The sequence below is a fragment of the Lissotriton vulgaris genome, chromosome 2_2, assembly GCF_964263255.1.
Source record: "Lissotriton vulgaris chromosome 2_2, aLisVul1.2, whole genome shotgun sequence".
Lineage (NCBI taxonomy): Eukaryota > Metazoa > Chordata > Amphibia > Caudata > Salamandridae > Lissotriton > Lissotriton vulgaris.
The window spans coordinates 24,867,463-24,888,280 of record NC_141688.1 but is presented as its reverse complement, the minus strand read 5'-3'; the positions used below and the strand labels follow the sequence as shown (position 1 = coordinate 24,888,280).

Genomic DNA, 20,818 nt, shown 5'->3' with positions numbered 1-20,818 from the left:
TATTTATGCTGTTACTAACTGTGATAGTAAAATAAAAAGGGAAAAAAGATAAAATGGGTGGGTGAATACTAATTGAGACAGAGACACATGTTAGAAAAGATATTATATTCCCTGTGATTTCATCCTACCTCAAATGTTGAGTATGTATTAGTCGGCTGCTCTATGTGCCCAATTATTTCACTTACACTGTACTTTAATATATGAGTTCCAAAATAGAGATACCTCATTGTGCTTGCTTGTGACAAACAGGAGTACTCCAATTTTTTCACATGTGTGCTGGGGAGGAGGGTTCTCGTAGGACTGTTGGTACTTGGTTTCATATTGGCACGATATCATGAATTTGGGGAAAGGGTTTTTAGAGGACTTTGGTTTGTTTGTTTAACGACGTTTGATACATTACTTCTCATTGCTCTTGCCCTCTTACATTTCTATGCTATCACCCTCTTTCTTTCCTTTTCTGGTTATGATATGAGGTTCACTTCAATCTAAGTAGGTGAACTGAAGAGCTTTGGAGATTCTTCTGGCATTGCATATTTTATTTACGGAAAGGTGATCAGGATAGAATGGTTAGAAAGTCGTAACATTGTTGCATATGTGTTTAGCGATAGAAACTCAATATCCTATTTCCAAACACAAATAGTCTTAACCATCCTATAAAATGCAGAAAATCCCAGAACATATTAGGGGATTAAAAGCAGATTTAATGCTGCTCCAGAAGACCCGAATAAATAAAAGGAAGATCATGCAAATGAAAAGAGTGGGTAGATGAGGTAACATGTTCACAAGCAAAAGATAAGATGAATGGGGTAATAATTCAGATTTAAAAAAGCAAATCTTAAAATCCTATTGGTTCGCATATTGGATTGTCAGGAGGAATTAAGGGTCTTGAACATTAATGGTCCTACAACCAATTTGCTTGATTTCTGTATTGTGATAATTCCCAAATTTGCATTTGCACAGGATCCAAGAAATCCTGCCACAAATGTTTCTTCTCCACCCATCTGGATTGCTGCTGTCCCAGTCTACTGGAATCAATACTAAGGAAAGCACAGCTTACCTGACTTCCATATAGCTGTGGAAAGTAGATATTAAATTGGGGCCAGAGGCTTTTTTGTACAGGGTGGACGTGTTCTGGCAGATGTAAAGAACAAAAGGCCTTTTTGGAAGTGTATAAATATTATCCAACTTAGGTGGAGAGGTGGGAAAGACACTGCAGTCCAGAAAGTATTTAATCCATTTATCTTCAGTTGCTCTTGTACAAGGATCTTGTATACTATAATCCAGCGTCCTTCCCAAAACAATGATGCAATCTGCAATTGATGGACAAAAGCTGGATGAAACTCTATAATCTTCACACTCACTGTCTAGACAGACTTCCCTAATGTATACTACTGAGGTCTAGATTAAATAGTTTGACACTCCTATTCCTCCTGGAGGTAAGAGGATCATTGTACGAAAGCGGTTGTACTTAACATGCCAGAATTACTACAAGAGCAGCTAGGTAACACCAACAAGACTCAGTTCTGTTTTGGATATATGATTTACAGAGATAATATGGGCCTCAAATGTGTGCTAAGTTAAAGGTAAAAACCCTATGGAAAAAGAAAGGTAAACTGTTGACTGATGCTTCTCCAATTCTAGCTTCTGATCGCTACAAATGGCACCTTGATGTACAATTAGACTTTTGAGGCTACCAATATCTGAAGATCTAAATGTCAGTCATTTGCAGACCTCCAAAAAAAACAGGAGATCTCTTCAGGCATATGTCACGCCAGACAACACAGAAAATCATTAATAGTTTGAGATGCAGAAAACAGGAACATTGTCCGAGGGAAGTGTGGCTCAGGGGTTAGAGGCGGCAGACCCGGAAGCTGAGATCGGTCCTGGACCAGGGTTCAATTCCCCGCCTCGGCGGGTCTTGGGCTAAAAATTCCACGAACTCGATAATTCTCGCTCCGGTGCCTTCTCGACTCAGGGGTTCACACTCTGCGACTCTGGGCAATAGCTTGCTTAATCTCCACAACGGCCCCTCGCGGCGGGATGCCTGACTTTCACCTTGTGGATACCCTGCTGGGGCTATCACACAGGGGAATATCAGGACGGGTTCCCTAAGCAAGCGCCGGGACACCCACTGCGGGTAGCTGTGCGCTATATAAGCTCAAATACATTTACATTTACATAAGATAATGTCCAAAAGATCATATTACAACAGGGACTACAGATGCAGTCAGGCAGCAGTCACAGATCAGAAATTAATTTTTCAGCTTTAAAGAAAAAAAGGACAAAAACTGCAGTGGACATTACCAAACATAAGTCTGGAAGAAATAGGCAATACACTGGTTTAGAGATATACACAGTTAGGTAAGGATCCTAAAAAGATGACGCAAGAAAATAGCTGACACCAATTATGGTCAAGTACAGCAGTGCAATTGGTCTTTTATTATTAGTGTAAACTTGGAATATCTGCACAAGAGTGGACAGTCCCATCTGCACATGCATTTAATTGGGTATACAACTGGGAAGATGCCACATTAGGTTCATTGTGTTTAATAACAAACGCTGTAGAGCTCTTTCAGCACCTACAGGTCTATATTTGTATTTGTTGACTATGAAGCTAATTAGAAAAAATATCAAACTTTGCCACTCGGCCCAGCTGTCGAAATACCTCACTTGCCACCAATTCACTAATGTTGACCATAATGCAATAATATCATCTAGAGATCCCTGGTCAATTCTCTACCTGATCTGCCCAATTACTAGACGAGAGTTGGAAGCCTACTGCAATTTGGTGCTTCCGCTCAATCTCCATAATAACTACAAAAATTAACACAAAGTAAGGTGCATGTGTAAAGCACACAGACACCCAAAGCGGTATTTTGGCACTCATAGTAGATGTTTGTTATACAACCCAATAGTTCTCATGTTATCGGCCTCAAGAGAATGAAATGTCGAGACGACCTATCAGGATTCAAGCTTATAAACACAAGGCCAAAAACAACAGTCTTAATAAGGCTCAAGAAAGAAAAAACAATAATAATCGGAGCCAATTTTGTGTTCGAAACTACTTAAACGCTTCTCTCTAGGAACATGCTTACTTAAGGAAAATAACTTTCTCTGCTTACTTGGGACTCTGATTTGAGCCAACATTTATGGCGGCATGATGTTGCACTGCTTATTTGCAGAAAGAGACTTGCAGTAATGTTCGGGAGTTGATGAACCCTTGATAAACCAGGTTTTTGCATTGGACACAAACTGAAGAAATGCATCAACTACATTCAAAATCAGATAATCTGGCACTAAAATGAAATAATGCAGAACCTCAGCATCTGGACTGACAGTGAGCTGGAGTAGAATGAACACACGAGAGGAAGGGTGTGTATACTATATCATGACTTTACAAAACATGTTCTTTTGAGTGCCGAAGGAGAATTGGAATTCTCTGTGCTTCAAAGGTCTCCTAAATTCAGGATAGTGGCCACTGTGTTGCAAATAGTATTCATTATAAATATAAAGGGGTAACTATGTGCATATTGTTGGCCTGAATTGAAAGTTTTTCGGCAGCTGACCACAATTATCATCAAACTTTCTAACAAAGGGCTAGGCTTCTATTTTAGGATTATGTCAATATAACTATCAGGGTACAAGGAGAACTATCTAACTGCAGATTTCCTACCTTTTGAATTACTCCAGCAGCTGAAACCTTTTACAGCAATTGCACGTGTCCAAACATGATGCTATGAGGCTGAATGGCAGTCTCTTAACATCTACTAAAGTGGTGCAGCAAAGCAGTTTACAGGTATCACCCCTGTGCTCTGATGCCAATAACAAAGCATTCTATGCCCTTATACAGAGAGAATCAGTAATAGACTGCAAAAGATGACAGTGAGCAGAACTCTATTAACACTAGACGTCCATGCCGGAGAACAGGGAGGGAGGTGAAGAATCTGCAGTTCCAGCAGGAGGTGACTTAATTAGGGAGGGCTGATCACCAAATGGTAGCCTTTAATGGTGAACATGGCAAAGCCTTGCTGGGTAAACTATAGAGCAAATAGGCGTACTTCAGAAAGTGTGTCCGGAAGCTGTTGAACCCGATGCTCTTAGCACCAAGCCACAGTAGGCAGAATAGATCAATTTAGAGGATCAGCGGCAAGCTGCCAAGATGACGTTCAGGACCTCTGCAGCTAATCCTAAAGCTCTCAGATGGTTCCGCTCAATCTCCACACATTGAGATGTAGGTTGAAGAGATTCAGATGAAGAATGATGCTGTGTTGCTGGGACAGCAGGTCCCACAAAGAGCAACTCAGAATACCAAACTCTCCGGGGTCCATGGTCATCAGAACAATCTAGGCAAGGTCTTGTCTGACTTCCCTCAAACATTGAGGAAGTAGTGGCAAAGAGGAAAATGCGTACAGGAGAGCGGAATCCCACTGAAGGTGGAAGACGTCTCCCAAGGAACCCTCAATGGGGGAACTCTAGGGCACAGAGTGTGGTAGCAGTGGGTGTTCTCAGAAGTGTTGAAAAGAACGAAAGCACATGGTACAGATGCCTTTAACAACTTTCATGTCTGAACTCCACTCATGGTCCGCTAGATGATGCCTGCGAGGATTGTCTGCTCTGTTGTTCAGTAACACTGGTAGGTGTCTGACACTCGGGGTATTTCCCTGAAGGCCAGTTGGGGGCCACAGTCTCAATGCCTTCTGACACATCACACAGGACTCCAACCCACCCTGCTTGTTTCAAAACCAAATAAAGGTTGTGCCACTCTTGAGAAACTGAACCGGGTTGTCACTGATGGAAGGCAGGAAGCTTTAAGGGCCCGTCAAATGCGTGCACCTGCAGAATGATGTTGTAGTGCTTCTGCTCCATAGTAGACCAGAGGTCTCTAATTTCCAACTCATCCACCATAGTTCCAGGGGTAGTGGAAGTGACATCCATGCCATTTTAACCCTAGTCCAAGTTCAAGTTCAATATTTGTATAGCGCACTACTCACCCAGAGGGTCTCAAGGCGCTTGAGGGAGGGTGGTACTTTACTTATCGAATATCCAGGTTTTTCGTTGTTTTCTGAAGGAGAGGTGGTTCTGTGTAAGGCGGAGGTGGGTGGGGAGGGAATTCCAGGTTTTGGCCGCTAAGTAGGAGAAGGATCTCCCCCCCCCATGGTGGATCTATGGATGCGCGGAATTGCGGCGAGGGCTTGATTGGACGATCGTAGTTGGCGGGTGGGGGTGTAAAAGGACAGGCGCGTGTTGAGGCATTCGGGTCCTAGGTCGTAGAGGGCTTTGTGTGTGTGGGTGAGGAGACGGAACGTTATTCTCTTGTTGACGGGGAGCCAGTGGAGGTCTTTCAGGTGACCGGAAATGTGAGCTTGGCGGGGGATGTCGAGTATGAGTTTGGCTGAGGCGTTTCAGATACGTTGGAGTTTTTTCTGTAGTTTGGCTGTGGTTCCGGCGTAAAGGGTATTTCCGTAATCCAGTCGGCTTGTGACCAGTGCGTGAGTGACTGTCTTTCTTGTTTCGGTGGGATCCAGCGGAAGATTTTTTTGAGCATACGTAGGATGTTGAAGCATGATGATGAGACGGCGTTGACTTGTCTGGTCATCGAGAGGGAGGAGTCCAGGATGAAGCCCAGGTTATGTGCGTGGTCCGAAGGTATGGGTGCGGGTCCCAGGGCCGGTGGCCACCATGAGTCGTCCCAGGCAGAGGGGGGTGAACCTAAGATGAGGACTTCCGTTTTATCCGAGTTCAGTTTTAAACGGCTGTCCTTCATCCACTCGGCTACTTCTTTCATTCCTTCGCGTAAGTTGGTTTTGGCGATGTTTGGGTCTTTGGTGAGGGAGAGGATTAGCTGGGTGTCGTCTGCGTAGGAGATGATGTTGAGGTTGTGTTGGCGCGTGATGGATGAGAGGGGACTCATGTACACGTTGAAGATGGTGGGACTGAGTGATGATCCTTGTGGTACGCCGCAGATGACTTCGGTGGCCTCTGATCGAAAAGGGGGGAGGCGGACTCTCTGGGTTCTTTCGGCGAGGAACGAGATGATCCAGTCTAATGCTTTTCCTTGTATTCCGACGTTGCTGAGGCGTTGTATGAGGGTGCTATGACAGACTGTGTCGAAGGCTGCGGAGAGGTCAAGTAGGATGAGGGCAGCTGTTTCTCCGTTGTCCAGTAGAGTTCGGATGTCGTCTGTTGCTGCGATGAGGGCGGTTTCGGTGCTGTGTTTGGCTCCTAAGCCGGACTGTGAGGGGTCGAGGGATTTGTTGGATTCGAGGAAGGCGGCGAGCTGTCTGTTGACGGCTTTTTCAATGACTTTGGCAGGGAATGGGAGGAGCGAGATGGGGCGGTAGTTCTTACGTTCAGTGGGGTCTGCTGTGGGTTTCTTCAGAAGGGCGCTGAGTTCAGCATGTTTCCAGCTTTCCGGGAAGGTAGCGGAGTTGAGGGAGCAGTTGATGACATCTCGGAGATGGGGTGCGATAATGGAGTCTGCTTTGTTGAAAATGTGGTGGGGACATGGGTCGGTTGGTGATCCTGAGTGGATGGAGTTCATCAGGCGGATGGTGTCTCCGGACTGGTTTTCAAAGCTGTTATGTGTGTCAGTGATTTTGCTGTGGAAGAATGAGGCGAGGGAGTCGCAGAGTTCTTGGGAGGGAGTGATGTCGTTGGTGCCGGCGGTGGCATCTACACTGGTGCCAATTCAAGCTTCACAGCCGTATTATTGAATGAATTCAATCAATCAAAAACTTATGTTGATGCTTTACTCGTCTTTTAATCCATATTTTACTCTTTTAATCTTATCCAAATTTTTAAATCTTTCACTTCAGTTTACTCATTCACAAACTGAATTGAAAGATTTGAAAAATTGGATAAAAAAATTAAAAGAGTAAAATACGGATTAAAAGAAGAGTAAAGCATCAAAATAAGTTTGTGATTGATTGAATTCATTCAATAATATGGCTGTGCAGCTTAAATTGGCACCAGCGAAGTTGCCACTGTGTTCCGATTCATTATGCGCAACTGGGCGGAGCGTAAATCAAGTTTGCACGCCTATATAGGCTGAAGAGGTTAAGCGACTTTAAATCAGGTGTATGACATGGTGTGCATCTCACCACTTTTTCTATTTTAACCCCAATGACATCACAGGAAGCGATGTCAAATTACCTTTGATCTGTTGTCACTCTCCCCTCAATTGTCTGTTTCTCAGATGTCAATCATTTTTATTATTCCTCTTTCATTTGTCTTTCTCACCTGTTGATTCTCTCTCACCCCTCCTTTGTACTCCTTTATCTCAACAGTCTCTCTCACTGATCTGTTTGTTATATCTCACATACTGGCCTCTCTCATCTGACTTTCTCTCCTGCTCTGCCTCCTTTTCACCTCTTTCACTTGTATCCCACCTCTTATTGCCTTGTCTCTTTCTCATCTGTCTGTCTCAATACCACTTCCGTATCGTATCTCTCACCTTTCCTACTCCCCACCTCTCCCTCAGGAGTTTTTTCCAACATGTCTGTGTTCTTATCACAACCTTCGCTCTAGCTCGAAACTGTGTAACCTATCCTCAATTGTCTCCATTCTTTCCGTTGCCATTTTCTCACCTGTCCATCCCACCTTTTACACCTGTCTTTTTAACCAATTTATTACGCCTCTCATATATACCTGCAATCCTTTCTTTCTGAGCTGCCCCTCTCATCATGGTCTCTATAACCTCTCTCAAATGTCTCCCCACCCTCTGCCTCTCCTTTTTTCTGAACAGAATTTCTCTCACTAATCCCTCACCTCTTTCAATGTCTTCCCCCTCTATCTCGGATGCCTCTTTATTACTTGTCTCTTACTTGTCCTTTTCTGAGCAGAATCTTTTTAACAAGTCTCTCCAACATCTCTATGCCTCTCAGTAGATTATCACCAGATGTTTCTTTATCAGTTTTTTCACACCTGCTTTATCTTTCTCATCTGTTTCTGCCTGTATCACATCTCTCTTACTGGCATCCCCTTTCTCTGGTCTTCTCCTCTGTCTGACTGTTGGCTGTCTCTTTCCCAACTATCTGTCGATCACCTATTGCGTCCAACTGTCACACTCTCTTTCACACCTGTCAATATCTCTCTCCCACCGGTCCCCTGCTCTCTCTCTCACCACTTTATCTCACATACACACACATTTATCCCTGTCTTTGCCCCTATCTCTCACCGGTCTGTCTGAGAATCCTCTTCCTGCTCTTCTTTTTGTCATTTTTACCTGATTTCCCCGTAGTCTTTCTCTTTTATCCTCATTCTCTCCTGATTTTCTTGCTCTCTTCACATGCTCAGTGACAGCAGGAGGCACTCAGGAACATTTCTACAAGGCTTGTCACCCGATATAGCGGAGGGACACAGAAATGAAGCAAGGCTCATTAGAGCCTTCAAGGTCTGTTTTTAACACTGCCCTTGCCACATTTGAGGCCAGGGGTTGCAAAGACTGTGTCTGTGGTCGCAGAAGGGAAGCCAGGGGTCACAGCTGCAACGCCTATGGACCTCTGAATGATGTCCATGGAAATGCCTGCACATCTCCAGAAAAACCTAAGGCGCTCATCAAGTTTTTACGCAGAAATGCTACATTAATGTCCATAGTACAGCCTCACAATCTTTTGTGTCCAGGATTGCATGTAAAGTATAATTGGCCACATCCTGGTCATTGTGAACTGCCTAGGCGTAAATATTATGAAACTTGTATTGGAGGACAGTTCAGATCTTTCTTGCCATATCAAAGAGAGCATAAAAGAGAAAGTATTCAGAGCTCACAATGCTAAACTGACAGAAGAGAACACCCTCTTGCCAAGTGCGTCAATGCATTTCTATTCCCTGTCTTGTGAGGTAGTAGAGAGGGCATTCAAGCTCACCTGACTGGCGTAAGCCAGAACTACAAGATTCTACGAAGTTGGCTGCTGATCCGGGGTAAAAAAAGGTCAGAACACCAGGTGCAGGCCTATGGCGTCTAGCGATGGAGTGATATTTCGGTGACACAGAACCTGGTTTTGAACATATTGCTGTTTTCGTCAGGGCTTGGTTGAAAGGTAACAAAGGCTTTAAAATGGGCCCAGGCACAGGAGCTAGAGCATGACTGATCTAATTTCTTGTGCTTGGTGACATACAGATTCACCTCCCGTTCCCGGTGGTTTTTGGGTCAGGGAGCATTTGCTGCATCACACAATCATGGTTGGATCAAAGATACCAAAGACAGACATCCTGTGGGTCTACAATCACCATCTGATTTCTACAGGTGTGGCAAGGCTTGAAGCCTATTGTCTTGGGGAGAAAGAACCCTGTGACAAAAACATTTTTTAGGTCAGTGAATAACAGACAAAAGTTCGGAAGCGGAACTCTAGATCCACATCCAAATATGCAGAAAAAAGGAACTGATCTCGGTGCCCTGGGATGGTGCCTAAAAAAACACTCTTCACCATTACCATGGAGTCTGATGGCGACAGCTGATGCTTCTGAAAACCTTTTTCGGATTCAGCCTGGCACCTGTGGGAATCCAAAAGGTGAGGAATCTGCATCTAGAAGTATCCATCAAAAGACTAGCTATGTTTCATATTCTTCTTTTCAAGTATTTTGTATGATCGAATACAAAACTGCAATGTTAGTTAGGATATTTTAATTGCAACAATAATCAATTCAAGGTATCCAGGGTGTCTAACTAATGAAGGCGTGCAAGTAACAAGGTCTGGACCCAAAAATGGGGTAGATAATGGCAGAAAGCATTAACAGAATCAAAATATTCACAAACTAAAAGGATCTTCGGACTGCAAAACACTTACTAGTATTAAATTTTTAAACGAAAAAAACGCTCTCTGGATTCGTACAGGAAGACACTGGAAGATACCAGTCAGTGGTGTGAGGCTATATGCCACACAGGTGATTTCAAATAAAGTACCCAGATGCAGTTCACCTTCGCTATCCTTCCACCTGAACACAATTTAGTTGGAAACAGCAAGGAAGCATTCATGCCAATCAAGAGTACTTCTTTGCTAATCGTCTGCAACTCCTTCTTTCTCCACAACCAACAGTGAACTGCGGCCGGAATCAGGAAAAATGTGGACCTTCTCACCACTGAAAGTTAGATTCCTCTTCCCTGAAGCTACTTGTGATACAAATTCCCACTGTCCCAGGTTACCAAGCTCTTCTCCTAATGTTCCAACTGTCAACTGAGAGGGACCTTGAAATGGAAGTCTAGTGACATACAGGACCTCAAAGTTCATGAAAAGAGCCGCTCCATGAACATTTGGGGGCAGAAACTGATGCAAATCAGCCCTCACGTCCCTCAAATCTCCATCATTCGCAAATTGTGGAAAACCTAAACATTTCAATCTGAATTCTGAAAGAGCTCAACCCTGTTCTACAGTTGATCAATGGATGCCACAGCAGTCACCAAAATGCGTGAACCACACAGATAGCTCTGAGATGCAACAATCTAGACATGCCATCCCAGCTTTATAGAAGGCGCTTTGCTCCCTTATATTGCACCCTCTATTAAAGTAACATTATTCTCAATTCTTTGCGAAGATTCCTCTTATTTCCTAATTTCATCAACAATACCTGACCCTGCGTTAAATAACCTTGGAGTTCAATGTAATCATCACTATATGCCAATGATTTGGTAGGAACTGTACACTTAGGCTAGAAAAAATGCATTTCTCTCTTGATCTCTTATGATTGTTGTCAGGAAAGTGAAGCAGAGCTGGCCAGTCACAGGGCCGAAATTTGCTAACAGAATAAATATCACTAGCTTCACAGCACTGGCGGTACAGTCCACACAGTCCTGTCTACTATTATAAGTGGTGCCCAGCAAGGCACATTAATTCCTTTCCTGATGGCACCACCCCAGATCCCTCTGGTCATGGCGGGATTGCTAACCAAATGCAGCCCTGGTAAAAATATTCAAACAAGACCCCACTCCTTTCTCTTTCTTTTCAATTTTCTTCTCTCCCTTTGTTTTTTATATCCCACTATCCTGCTGCAATAACAAAGACAGTGGCCCTCTATCTTCAGACCCTTCCAACACCTACCCCACCCACCCTCTTTTGGAAGACTTAGGGGAACACAGATCCTTCTTCAGGTCGGGATATCAAATAATCACTTGCCGGCGATGTGTGTTCACTGGCACTGGATCAAATATTAATTTAGGAAGGCCTCTCTCTAGGAGTCTCAGTGGTCAGAAATGGATTTGCAGTTCTGGAAAGATATTCCGTACAGGGGCTACTTTCTTCCCCACCTCCGTTTGTGCTGCCCAAAAAGGGGATCCACGGTAGAAGTCAAAAGAATACTACCTTTTTTGTGTGGCACATGCTTTGCCCCATGAGGTTGATATTCTTACTGTTATGACAAAGTTTAGACACTGCCAGCATCTCTCTAAATTCAATATTGTCTATGCTATTTCGTAAATACACAATAAAAAGTAATGTTCCGTTAGACGATGAAGCACTTTTGTGCAGAATGCATGACAAACCGATATCATACTTAGTCATGACATTTTGGCGCTGAATTGCTTCTAGGACATAGCAGAGAGAACTGGTGAAGCGGCGGCCTCACCTTGACGAATGTGGGACTACAGTGAGGCGCCCTCACTCCCATGCCTTACTACCAAAGTGTGAATTTCAGCCCAAATATCAGATTGGGTCGATCTTCACCCTATCAAATGAAGGTGGGAGATAAGGGGAATTAAGGAAATGGTAAGTCTTGATGAAAGCTGGAATACCTGCATAGGGCTTGAAATATTAGGCTGAAACATTTTAACTAACTTGCTTAGAGGAGGGATGTGGGGGTCATTAATACTCCCTAACACCACCATCCTATTTAAAAATGTTTTAATCATGACCAGGTAGTCCAGAAATAAAAGTCTTATCAGACACTCCTGAGCCAGTTTTATACTCTCACTTCTGCAATATAATTTTTTCAGATCCATATTATTGTTTTATCTTTGTATCGTCTTCCCCTTCTCTATTGCTACACCTTAGGTGTGGTCTGCACAGGGGTGCTGTAGCAAATCCTATGATAAAGCATACCACAAATTGTGGGTGAGGGCAGTTTTCAAAAATGAATTGTGTGCCACAAATCATACTAGCCACAGGTTTCCTAGCACTCCTATTCCTTTTTTGTGTTGTTGGATGTTTAGTGGGGAGGTTGCAGTAGGAGTGTAGAAATAACAAGATGAGTGTTTATCCAAATCATGCATCACTGTATACCATGCTTAATCTTCGCAAGACTACTCACAAATGCATTGTTCTTTTTATCACTCCATATAGCTAACACAATAAATTCCGACAAGCTGTCCATAGTACCATCGGTGGCCAACTCATATCAGTCTAGTCATTGTTGCACTTCAAGAAATCCTGTTGGATACGGCCTACTCACTGCAAAGCTGACTACGCTCTTTTCTTGGAGATCACTCTGTTGCTTCTCACTGAGACCTCCTCCTATTTGTGAGAAAAGCAGCATCACTGGAATGGACACACAGCTCTCCATGTTTTGATAGTGAAGCACAGCCATAATTTGGGGCAGGGGGATGCTCAAACCTACACTCCTGTCCTTCAGGAGAAAGTTCATCTTCCAGGAGTAAGAGTTGTCTCAAAGGCTCCCGGTCTTTCTTCCATTAGAAGCTCAACCAGGGAGAGACACTTGTGTCTGTTGTGTGCGCATGACAAGTCACTTCACAAATAATTTAGCTTATTACCATAGCTAACGCTATATACTCCTTTTTTTGTGCAACATGTTTGAATGTATCATTTTTTTTTACATTTTCTTTTGTCCATACTATGTGAAATGTTTACAGTAGAGAAATTGCTATCAATAAAACATAACCTTTTAAAATAAATTACATTCCTATGGGACTTCATTCTTTACAATCTAATCAACATTACTTCAATGGGAAAGCATTGATTTTGGAGCTCTGAACAGTCAGCTTCGAACACCAGAAGCCCTTCTGCCCTGCCCTTAGCCAGGAGGCATATGTGTGTTTTGTAAAACTCACTATCTCAACTATAAACTATGTTATAAATGGATTTGTGAATTAAAAAGACTGAAATCCGGTTTGAATGCACATCTTTATGGAAGTTCATTACTTACTTCCGATTACATGCTCTTGTGTTAACTGAGCAGCCGTTTGTTTGATTGGTTGTAGTCTATTAACTCCTACACTAATTCGAGTTCTTGAGTAAACTGAACATCAGCACATAATACGGCATGTCACGAACACAGCAGTTTACTCTGGGCCATCACCCTCACATTTACCTTTTAATGCCTGCAACAAGCAGAGATGCCCAAGGCTGGTGCATGCTCAAGCACATGCCATCATCTGCTAGCTCCTGAAGCTCCCGATCCTGCAGGCGCAGTCGTATCCGCTCCTGGTTGGAAGCATCCACCACTGCTGAGGAAATGTCCTTCTTCTGTGACAGTCCTGAGCTGGTCTGCTCTACCCACTAAACCAAAGAGAAAGGAACACCATTAGAAGCGTGCACTACCAGTGTATGAACACGGATCATAAAGTGACAGGCCTGCTCCACCATTAAGCTCAAGGAGAGTTTCATGTGTCTGAGGTATTTGAAAACATCTCAAATTGTTCCTGGTCACATGTGAATAGTTTATCCAATTTTGTATATTTTTGTATTCTAGTATTACAGTGTTGAGCAATTACACTAGGAAAAACACCCACAAATCTAAAAGGCAAGGGAAACAGGACTGGTACCATTTCACGTCATACAACATGAAATGAAATGCTTCTAAATTGTATTAACAGCTTGCATTGATTGCTTCTATTATAAATTCACAATTGGAGTAAAAATCCTCTCCTGAATCAGGACAGATTCAACATACAACGGGTATCTTTTATTTTGCTTATACCAATGGGTTCAAAACATTTGAAATAAGAAACAGAACTAAAGCAGCAAGGCAATTTAAGAAAGGACTTGTATGAACAGGCATATATTTACTTAACAAAAGACCTCCACAAGAGACCCATCCCAGCGCAGACGGTGAAGCTTCCTAGAAACCAACCTCTGCAAATATCAAGCATCCAACAGGACACAAAGGAGATCAAGTTGGTAGGACAAAGGACAGTTTCGGGTGACCTCTATCAAAGTAGATAAGTCAGAGAATGTACTTAAGAAAAGGTGAACCATCCCTCACATCTCTTTTTGTCGATGGTGTAGATAGGTGCATTTACATTGCAAAATACCATCTTTTAGATGAAATGGTACTGCAAAATAAACCCTTGCATTTCTGTATGGAGTGCCACTTTAAACATGACTTTGCAAGAAAAGTACAGGCATTCTAAACAATGAATGACATTTTTTTAGTCAATTAAGGTTAGTTAACATGGTCGATAGTTATCACTCCGGGGCATGTATTACCAAGGTCAAAAAATGGGAGATGATGAATTCTATAGCATACTGTATATGATGCAATTCTAAGCTCTGTAGCGCCCTTTGCCTAAAACTGGAGGAGTGAATGTGAGGCAATAATCGATAAGATTAGTAAAGTGCGTGGTGTCAGATTGCTTTCAAATTGTATGAAAAAAAAACCAAGGTAGAGGTTTGGGAAGGACATTGCATAATTTGGTCCATTCCCTAAGGAGTCTTCTTCCCATAATGAGAACAGACAATGCTTTGTTTGAGGATCCTCTGAAGAACGCCTGATTTGCTTTTAAAATAATGTGACATTTTGCTTTTGAAAATGTAATGTGGCCTATGAAGACCAGTTCCACCAGATTACCGATAAATACAAAAACGTTATCTAAAAAGATTAATGACACTATTAAAAAAAAATGTGCACTGGGGCCCCTTAGTCAGTTTCCTTTCCAGAGGTCTGCCATCAGCGGTGTGCCCGTCCACAGTTCGGGCTCTCCACCTATTTCAAGTGTGAATTCTGTGTTGGGAATGACTGCCAGAGCGAATGTTGTCACCACCACTCGGGGGGTGGGGGGAGGGAGGAGGGAGGGTTCTTTGTTCTTCTGGCGACACTCTCAATGCCATAACGGCTGGCACAGGATATCCACGGCAGGCACGCTTCTTTCCGTGTGGCTCTTCTGACTAATAACGCATACACTCCACTATGACTCTTGGCCTGTGAATCTCCTATGACCTAGACTGCACCTTCTCCTGTCTTCAGTTCTGCTTTTTTAAGATGAGTGATGACCATCCACCATCCCTGCTGTCCTGCTGATTTGCCTTATTGATTGCCCCCTGTGTGGGAAGTTGTGCAGAGTTGTCGCTTCTTTTCTCTTCCTGTGTCCTCTTTTCTTGAAAATAAAATAAAACTTTAAAAAAATAAAAAATGTGCAATACATATACAATACAACGGATCATAGAGATAATTGTACTGTATAAGGCTGGCATAGGGCACATTAATAGTAAGTCAATTCAGCTTATTGACCTTAAATAAAAATGACTACAATAACTATGCAATTTACAATGGACGAAGAGCAAAACATAAAAAAATTAAAAGTGGTAGCATATAAGAAAGGATAAGCAGACTTTAAAAAGTGACTGGGATTTGACGATTTCAGAGAAGCTAAAACAATTGTCAGGGTCTCAGCCACTATATAATAGGTAATTAAAAATATCAACTGATAGTATAAACAAGTATAAATATGGCTATAGAATGACTCCGCTAACTTTCAGACGCTTAACAAATATATCTATATATACAACAAAACACGCCGACATTATCAAACTACAGCCACAAAATATTAACAAAATTCCTTCCTTACACTTGCGAATATGGTGGTGAAGCACCATACTTTTAAGCAGCGGCGGCTCCTCTGCTAAGGCGGAGGAGCGTCGCCCCACTGCCTCGGAGCAGCAAAAGAAAGGAAAAATGTAAAGAATAATAACTAATGTTATTATCATTTTATTTCGTCCACCTGCTGCAGAAGCTTGCGTGAGGGGGCAGGGCTGAAGAACAAGGGAGGAGTGGTACAACTCTCCTAAGTGCGCAATGAGTGTTTGGGCTGCCCTCTCGGGCTGCCCAAACCAGTCATGAGCACTTTCCCCCTTCTCCATGGAAGCTGCATTACAGCCTGCATGGAGAACATGTTAAACCCCTACAGCCCCTGGCTGAGCGCCATATCATTGCAGTGTTCTGATTGACTGCGGGTAGCGCGGGAGCACTCCTGCTTCCTGTTTTTTTACAAGAAGCCGGGAAGAGGACGCAGGAGAGGCCGGCCAGTTGGCCAGCCGGGAGGTAAGAAGTTTGTTATTGTTGTAGTGTTCACACCCTACCCTCCCACCGTTTCCTTCCCTATCTGCCACGCTGCACCTTCCAGGCAGCAGCTGCAACTGGCCCTTAAGGCCCCATCTGAGGGCCTCTGCTTGACGTGTGGCATTGGGGTCCCGGGAATCCAATAGGTAGAGGCAAGATACGGCAGGAAAGGGAGCCCTATGTCTGAGGCACGAGAACGTCCTGCCTGGCTGAGCTGGGAGGCTGCTGCGTTGCTGGCCTCGGCGGAAGTCTGACAGGCCTCCAACGCCTTTGTGACGTCTCCTCTGTAGGTGCGCCCCTTGACGCGGACAACCCACCACATGAGGACTTGGCCTTCCACTACACACTCGGCTGCACATGCTAGCTCCCTTTTCTCCTGGTGGAAGAGTGAGGGCAAGTGGGTCTGACAGCCACACAATGGATGCTTGAGACGCACAGGGCTGACCAAAACCATAATACCACCAGCACAGTCCCTGACTAAGACCAGAGGGCACCTGGTCCCACCCACACGGCACCAAGACAAGTTGGACGTGATCTTGATGGCATTTGACACCTCACTGATTTGCCGGTAGACGAAAGTGGATGCACTAGACGAGGATATTAACCTTCTTCGATAGAACCAAAGGAAGCTGACAGAATGGGTCACTCTCACGGAATGATCATTGGCCGATCATCAGTCCCAGGTATCTGACCTCAAGATACAGGTATGGGACCTAAAGGAGCGAGTACAACTGCTCAAGACAGGAGGGACAACGCAAAGGGGTGAGCCAGATGAAGAAATATAGGGCCTATTGGCCTTCTGGAGGGTTGCGAGGACCTAAACATGGTTGGGTACCTGGAAAAGTGGTTCAAGGAACTGGTGCCAGCTGAAGATCTCACCACGTTTTTCTCTATCGAACAAGTGTATGAGTCCCTTGACGTGCCCTCCTCCAGAGGCCCTTAGAAGACGAATTATTGCCAAACCTCTATGTTTCAAGACTGGGATGCAGTTCTTCGAGTGGCCCACCAGTCCCCTCCGATACTCCTAGACAACCATTGTCTCCTCTTTTTCCCCAGATATTACATTGACGGTCCAGTGTCAGCGTACCACCTCCTTGATAGTCAAAAGTACACTGAGAGTCTTGGGCCTGAAATATGCTTTGCTCTTTCCAGCCAAACTGAAAGTGATCTGAGACACTGACTTGTTCATCTTTACGGAATTGACTGAGGTGTGGGACTGGCTGGAGGCCATGATGCCTAACTCAGTGACTCTATTCAGAAAAGGGGGTGGTGATGGACAGAGTTTCTGAATTAAGCAGAATACTCCTACCCAGTCAACAGATCAGGGCTTGATCCATCACCGTTTGTTAGCTCACTGCACCATCCCAGCTCAGAACCTGGCTACATGCAAATTAGTCTGTCCCTGGCCCAGTGCATCATGGGAACAGGGCAGAACAAACTACCAAGCCAATTCTTTTACTGGAAAGGAAACAATCTTCCGGGGACCGGTTACTGGCATTACAGCCGTCTTCGGCCCGGTTTGCTTGAATCCTGATGGTGCAGTGAGCAAGGGACTCATGTCTGAGTATACCCTTCCACGCTTATGGTGGACAAAACGATTCAGAAAAGGGGGTGGTGATGGACAGAGTTTCTGAATTAAGCAGAATACTCCTACCCAGTCAACAGATCAGGGCTTGATCCATCACCGTTTTTTAGCTCACTGCACCATCCCAGCTCAGAACCTGGCTACATGCAAATTAGTCTGTCCCTGGCCCAGTGCATCATGGGAACAGGGCAGACCAAACTACCAAGCCAATTCTTTTACTGGAAAGGAAACAAGCTTCCGGGGACGGGTTTCCGGCATTACAGCCGTCTTCGGCCTGGCTTGCTTGAATCCTGATGGTGCAGTGAGCAAGGGACTCATGTCTGAGTATACCCTTCCACGCTTATGGTGGACAAAACGATTCAGAAAAGGGGGTGGTGATGGACAGAGTTTCTGAATTAAGCAGAATACTCCTACCGAGTCAACAGATCAGGGCTTGATCCATCACCGTTTTTTAGCTCACTGCACCATCCCAGCTCAGAACCTGGCTACATGCAAATTAGTCTGTCCACAGCCCAGTGCATCATGGGAACAGGGCAGACCAAACTACCAAGCCAATTCTTTTACTGGAAAGGAAACAAGCTTCCGGGGACCGGTTTCTGGCATTACAGCCGTCTTCGGCCCGGCTTGCTTGAATCCTGATGGTGCAGTGAGCAAGGGACTCATGTCTGAGTATACCCTTCCACTCAGTGACTCTGGCGGATCGGTGTGTACTGTCCAGACGGTGAAATGAGTGGCACCGTTGCTATGAGCGCAGCTTACATGGTCGTCCCCTGATCACAAGCTCCCCAGAAAAAGCCCAGGATGGGCGATTTTTAGCTTTGGAGGTGGCAGTGCTCTTTCAAGAAGTACCGGTGGTTCTATCTGACTCGTCCTCCACCGTAGCAGAAGTAGGAGGCTCTCTGGGCTTTACCATGTCTAATTCTGGCTTACCCCTCAGGTGGCCCTTCAGACAGCCGATGATCTTTTCTAGTCCAGACTCGCCTCCCGACACCCCATCACAGCTTATATCTTATCGTGCGCGTCAGTGGACTGACTTAGGCCGGATGCCTTCTCGCACGCAGCTGGAGATGCCTTAGCTGTTTATTAGTTTTCTTGGAGGATCTGGCTCCCAGATGAAGTAAAACATTAACTCCCTTGTCCTGTCCTTCGTAAAGGATGGACTAGTTTTGTTTAGACGGCAGGGCATTGCAGTGCTGCCCACTGTATTCGTATCCTATGTTACACTCTGTTCAGCTTATGTATTTTGTTTGGTTGCCTTCAGATGGCTGTTTACATAGCTTTCCTGCTGGTGGGCCCCTCACTGCCCCCTCACACCCCTTTCCCTTACCCATTCCTTGGCTACTCGTGGGACGTGCTTTGCACACATGACTTATTTTTGCAATATTTTCTATGGCTGCTTTCACGTGAGAACTCATCGCTGTGTTCACTCTCTGCATGTTCCTGGGTTTTGACTGAACATTATGTGCAAGGTCGAACAACAATGCCCCTTGTTATTTTGTTCTGACCAGGCCTTAGCCAAAACATACCCAGGTAGCTGTTGTTTGGACACCGTACTTTGTTTTTTAGTGGGATCCACGAATAGGTAACACACACTTGGAGAGGGACCTTTCCAGGGAGAAAAGCAAGACAGAACCTATGATGTAGAACTATAGGCTAAGGTATGGGGTCTGCTGACAAAGCCCAGAGATCTTATATCATATAATAATACTTCTTCTTAGCAAGGGGGGGGGGGGAAGGGGGGGGGGGGGGGGTTAGGCACTGTATTCTTTTCTCCATTGTCTTTTTATGATGCCATCTCCCTTCATGATATGTGGACTAGCTCCTATGCTGACTATTTATAGTATGCATTTTCCTGCTTGTTGTGGCACGTGTACTGCATTTTATGTCTTGTTAGTTAAAATAAATATTTTAAACTGTGTCGTGTCTCTGTCCGGTCTTATTGTGGACAAGTACAAAAGTGCCAGCGAAAGGGTGTGTCTTGTTACCGAGATTCCTGAGAGATCCAGGAGCGTTGTGTTCTGTGGTGTCTATTCATTTGTTTCTCTGTGTGTGAGTAGGAGAGCAAGGGAGACACTAAAGCTAGTTGGTCCTGGGCTCATGGGTACTAAGTTGGAAGGAAGACTCAGTCTCTATACACCAAGATCCCATATTCTTGCACATAGTTCTTTATTTGTGCAGAATCCCTGCAACCACCCCAGACATAGAATATATTTTCCTGGAACATCCTTGGTTTACATATCCCTGCCAAACGTTATCGGTCCATTCCTTTCTAAAATGGAAGGGCAAACATATAGAACTAATGCAAAAGTCAAATATTACCTGGGGAGAGGGAGTTAAGCTATACTACTAATTTCTCAGCCTATACGATGGGAGCTCTTAACTAGGTGCGGGCGGGAACCCCTTTTAAGGTCCTGTGTCAGAAGATGGACCCTTGTGGCAAGTATGCGCTCCTGGAACCGCGCCTTAATGCTAATCATATCCTGATTGGTTGCATCTATGCACCTAAGAGTGACCTACCCGTATTCCTAAATCAACTTTCGGTTACTCTGGCTAAATGGGCGCATATTCCCTGGTTATTCGGGTTGACTTGAATGGCGTTCTGGATCCTACACTGGACTACTCTCATCCACCACTCTCTGGTACCCCCACAGTTACCAATGCCAGGAGTCAACAAACGAGGTTACAACAATAGGCATTGGAGGAGGTTTGGAGGCACCGCAACCCAAGCATTCGGCTCTACTCCTTCTGCTTTCCAGTACATAGGGTGTACGCATGTCTAGACAGAAAAGTTTACTCCCATTCTCTCTGCCCCATATTACATCACTGGGTTATTTTGCTACGGAGCTTTCTGATCACAACCTGTTGCTGTTGGGTCTATGGTGGGGTAGACTGCTTTCTCCGATACCCACTTGACAGCTTTCAAGATCCAAGACTTCTATGATCATAAAGAAGGCATGGCTCCTCTTTGGCTGTGGAGTGGGAGACCTTCAAGGTGATAATTCAAGGGAAGAG

At 44.4% G+C, this 20,818-nt stretch overlaps 1 protein-coding gene across 1 annotated transcript in view; it reads right to left on the bottom strand.

The window, feature by feature from the left end:
* TRIP4 (thyroid hormone receptor interactor 4) overlaps positions 1-20,818 on the bottom strand; it is a 560,825-nt gene that overhangs the window by 283,215 nt on the left and 256,792 nt on the right. Inside the window, exon 9 of the mRNA XM_086959220.1 lies at positions 13,255-13,442. Coding sequence (XP_086815346.1) covers positions 13,255-13,442 — 188 coding nt within the window. The remainder of the gene's footprint in view (positions 1-13,254; positions 13,443-20,818) is intronic.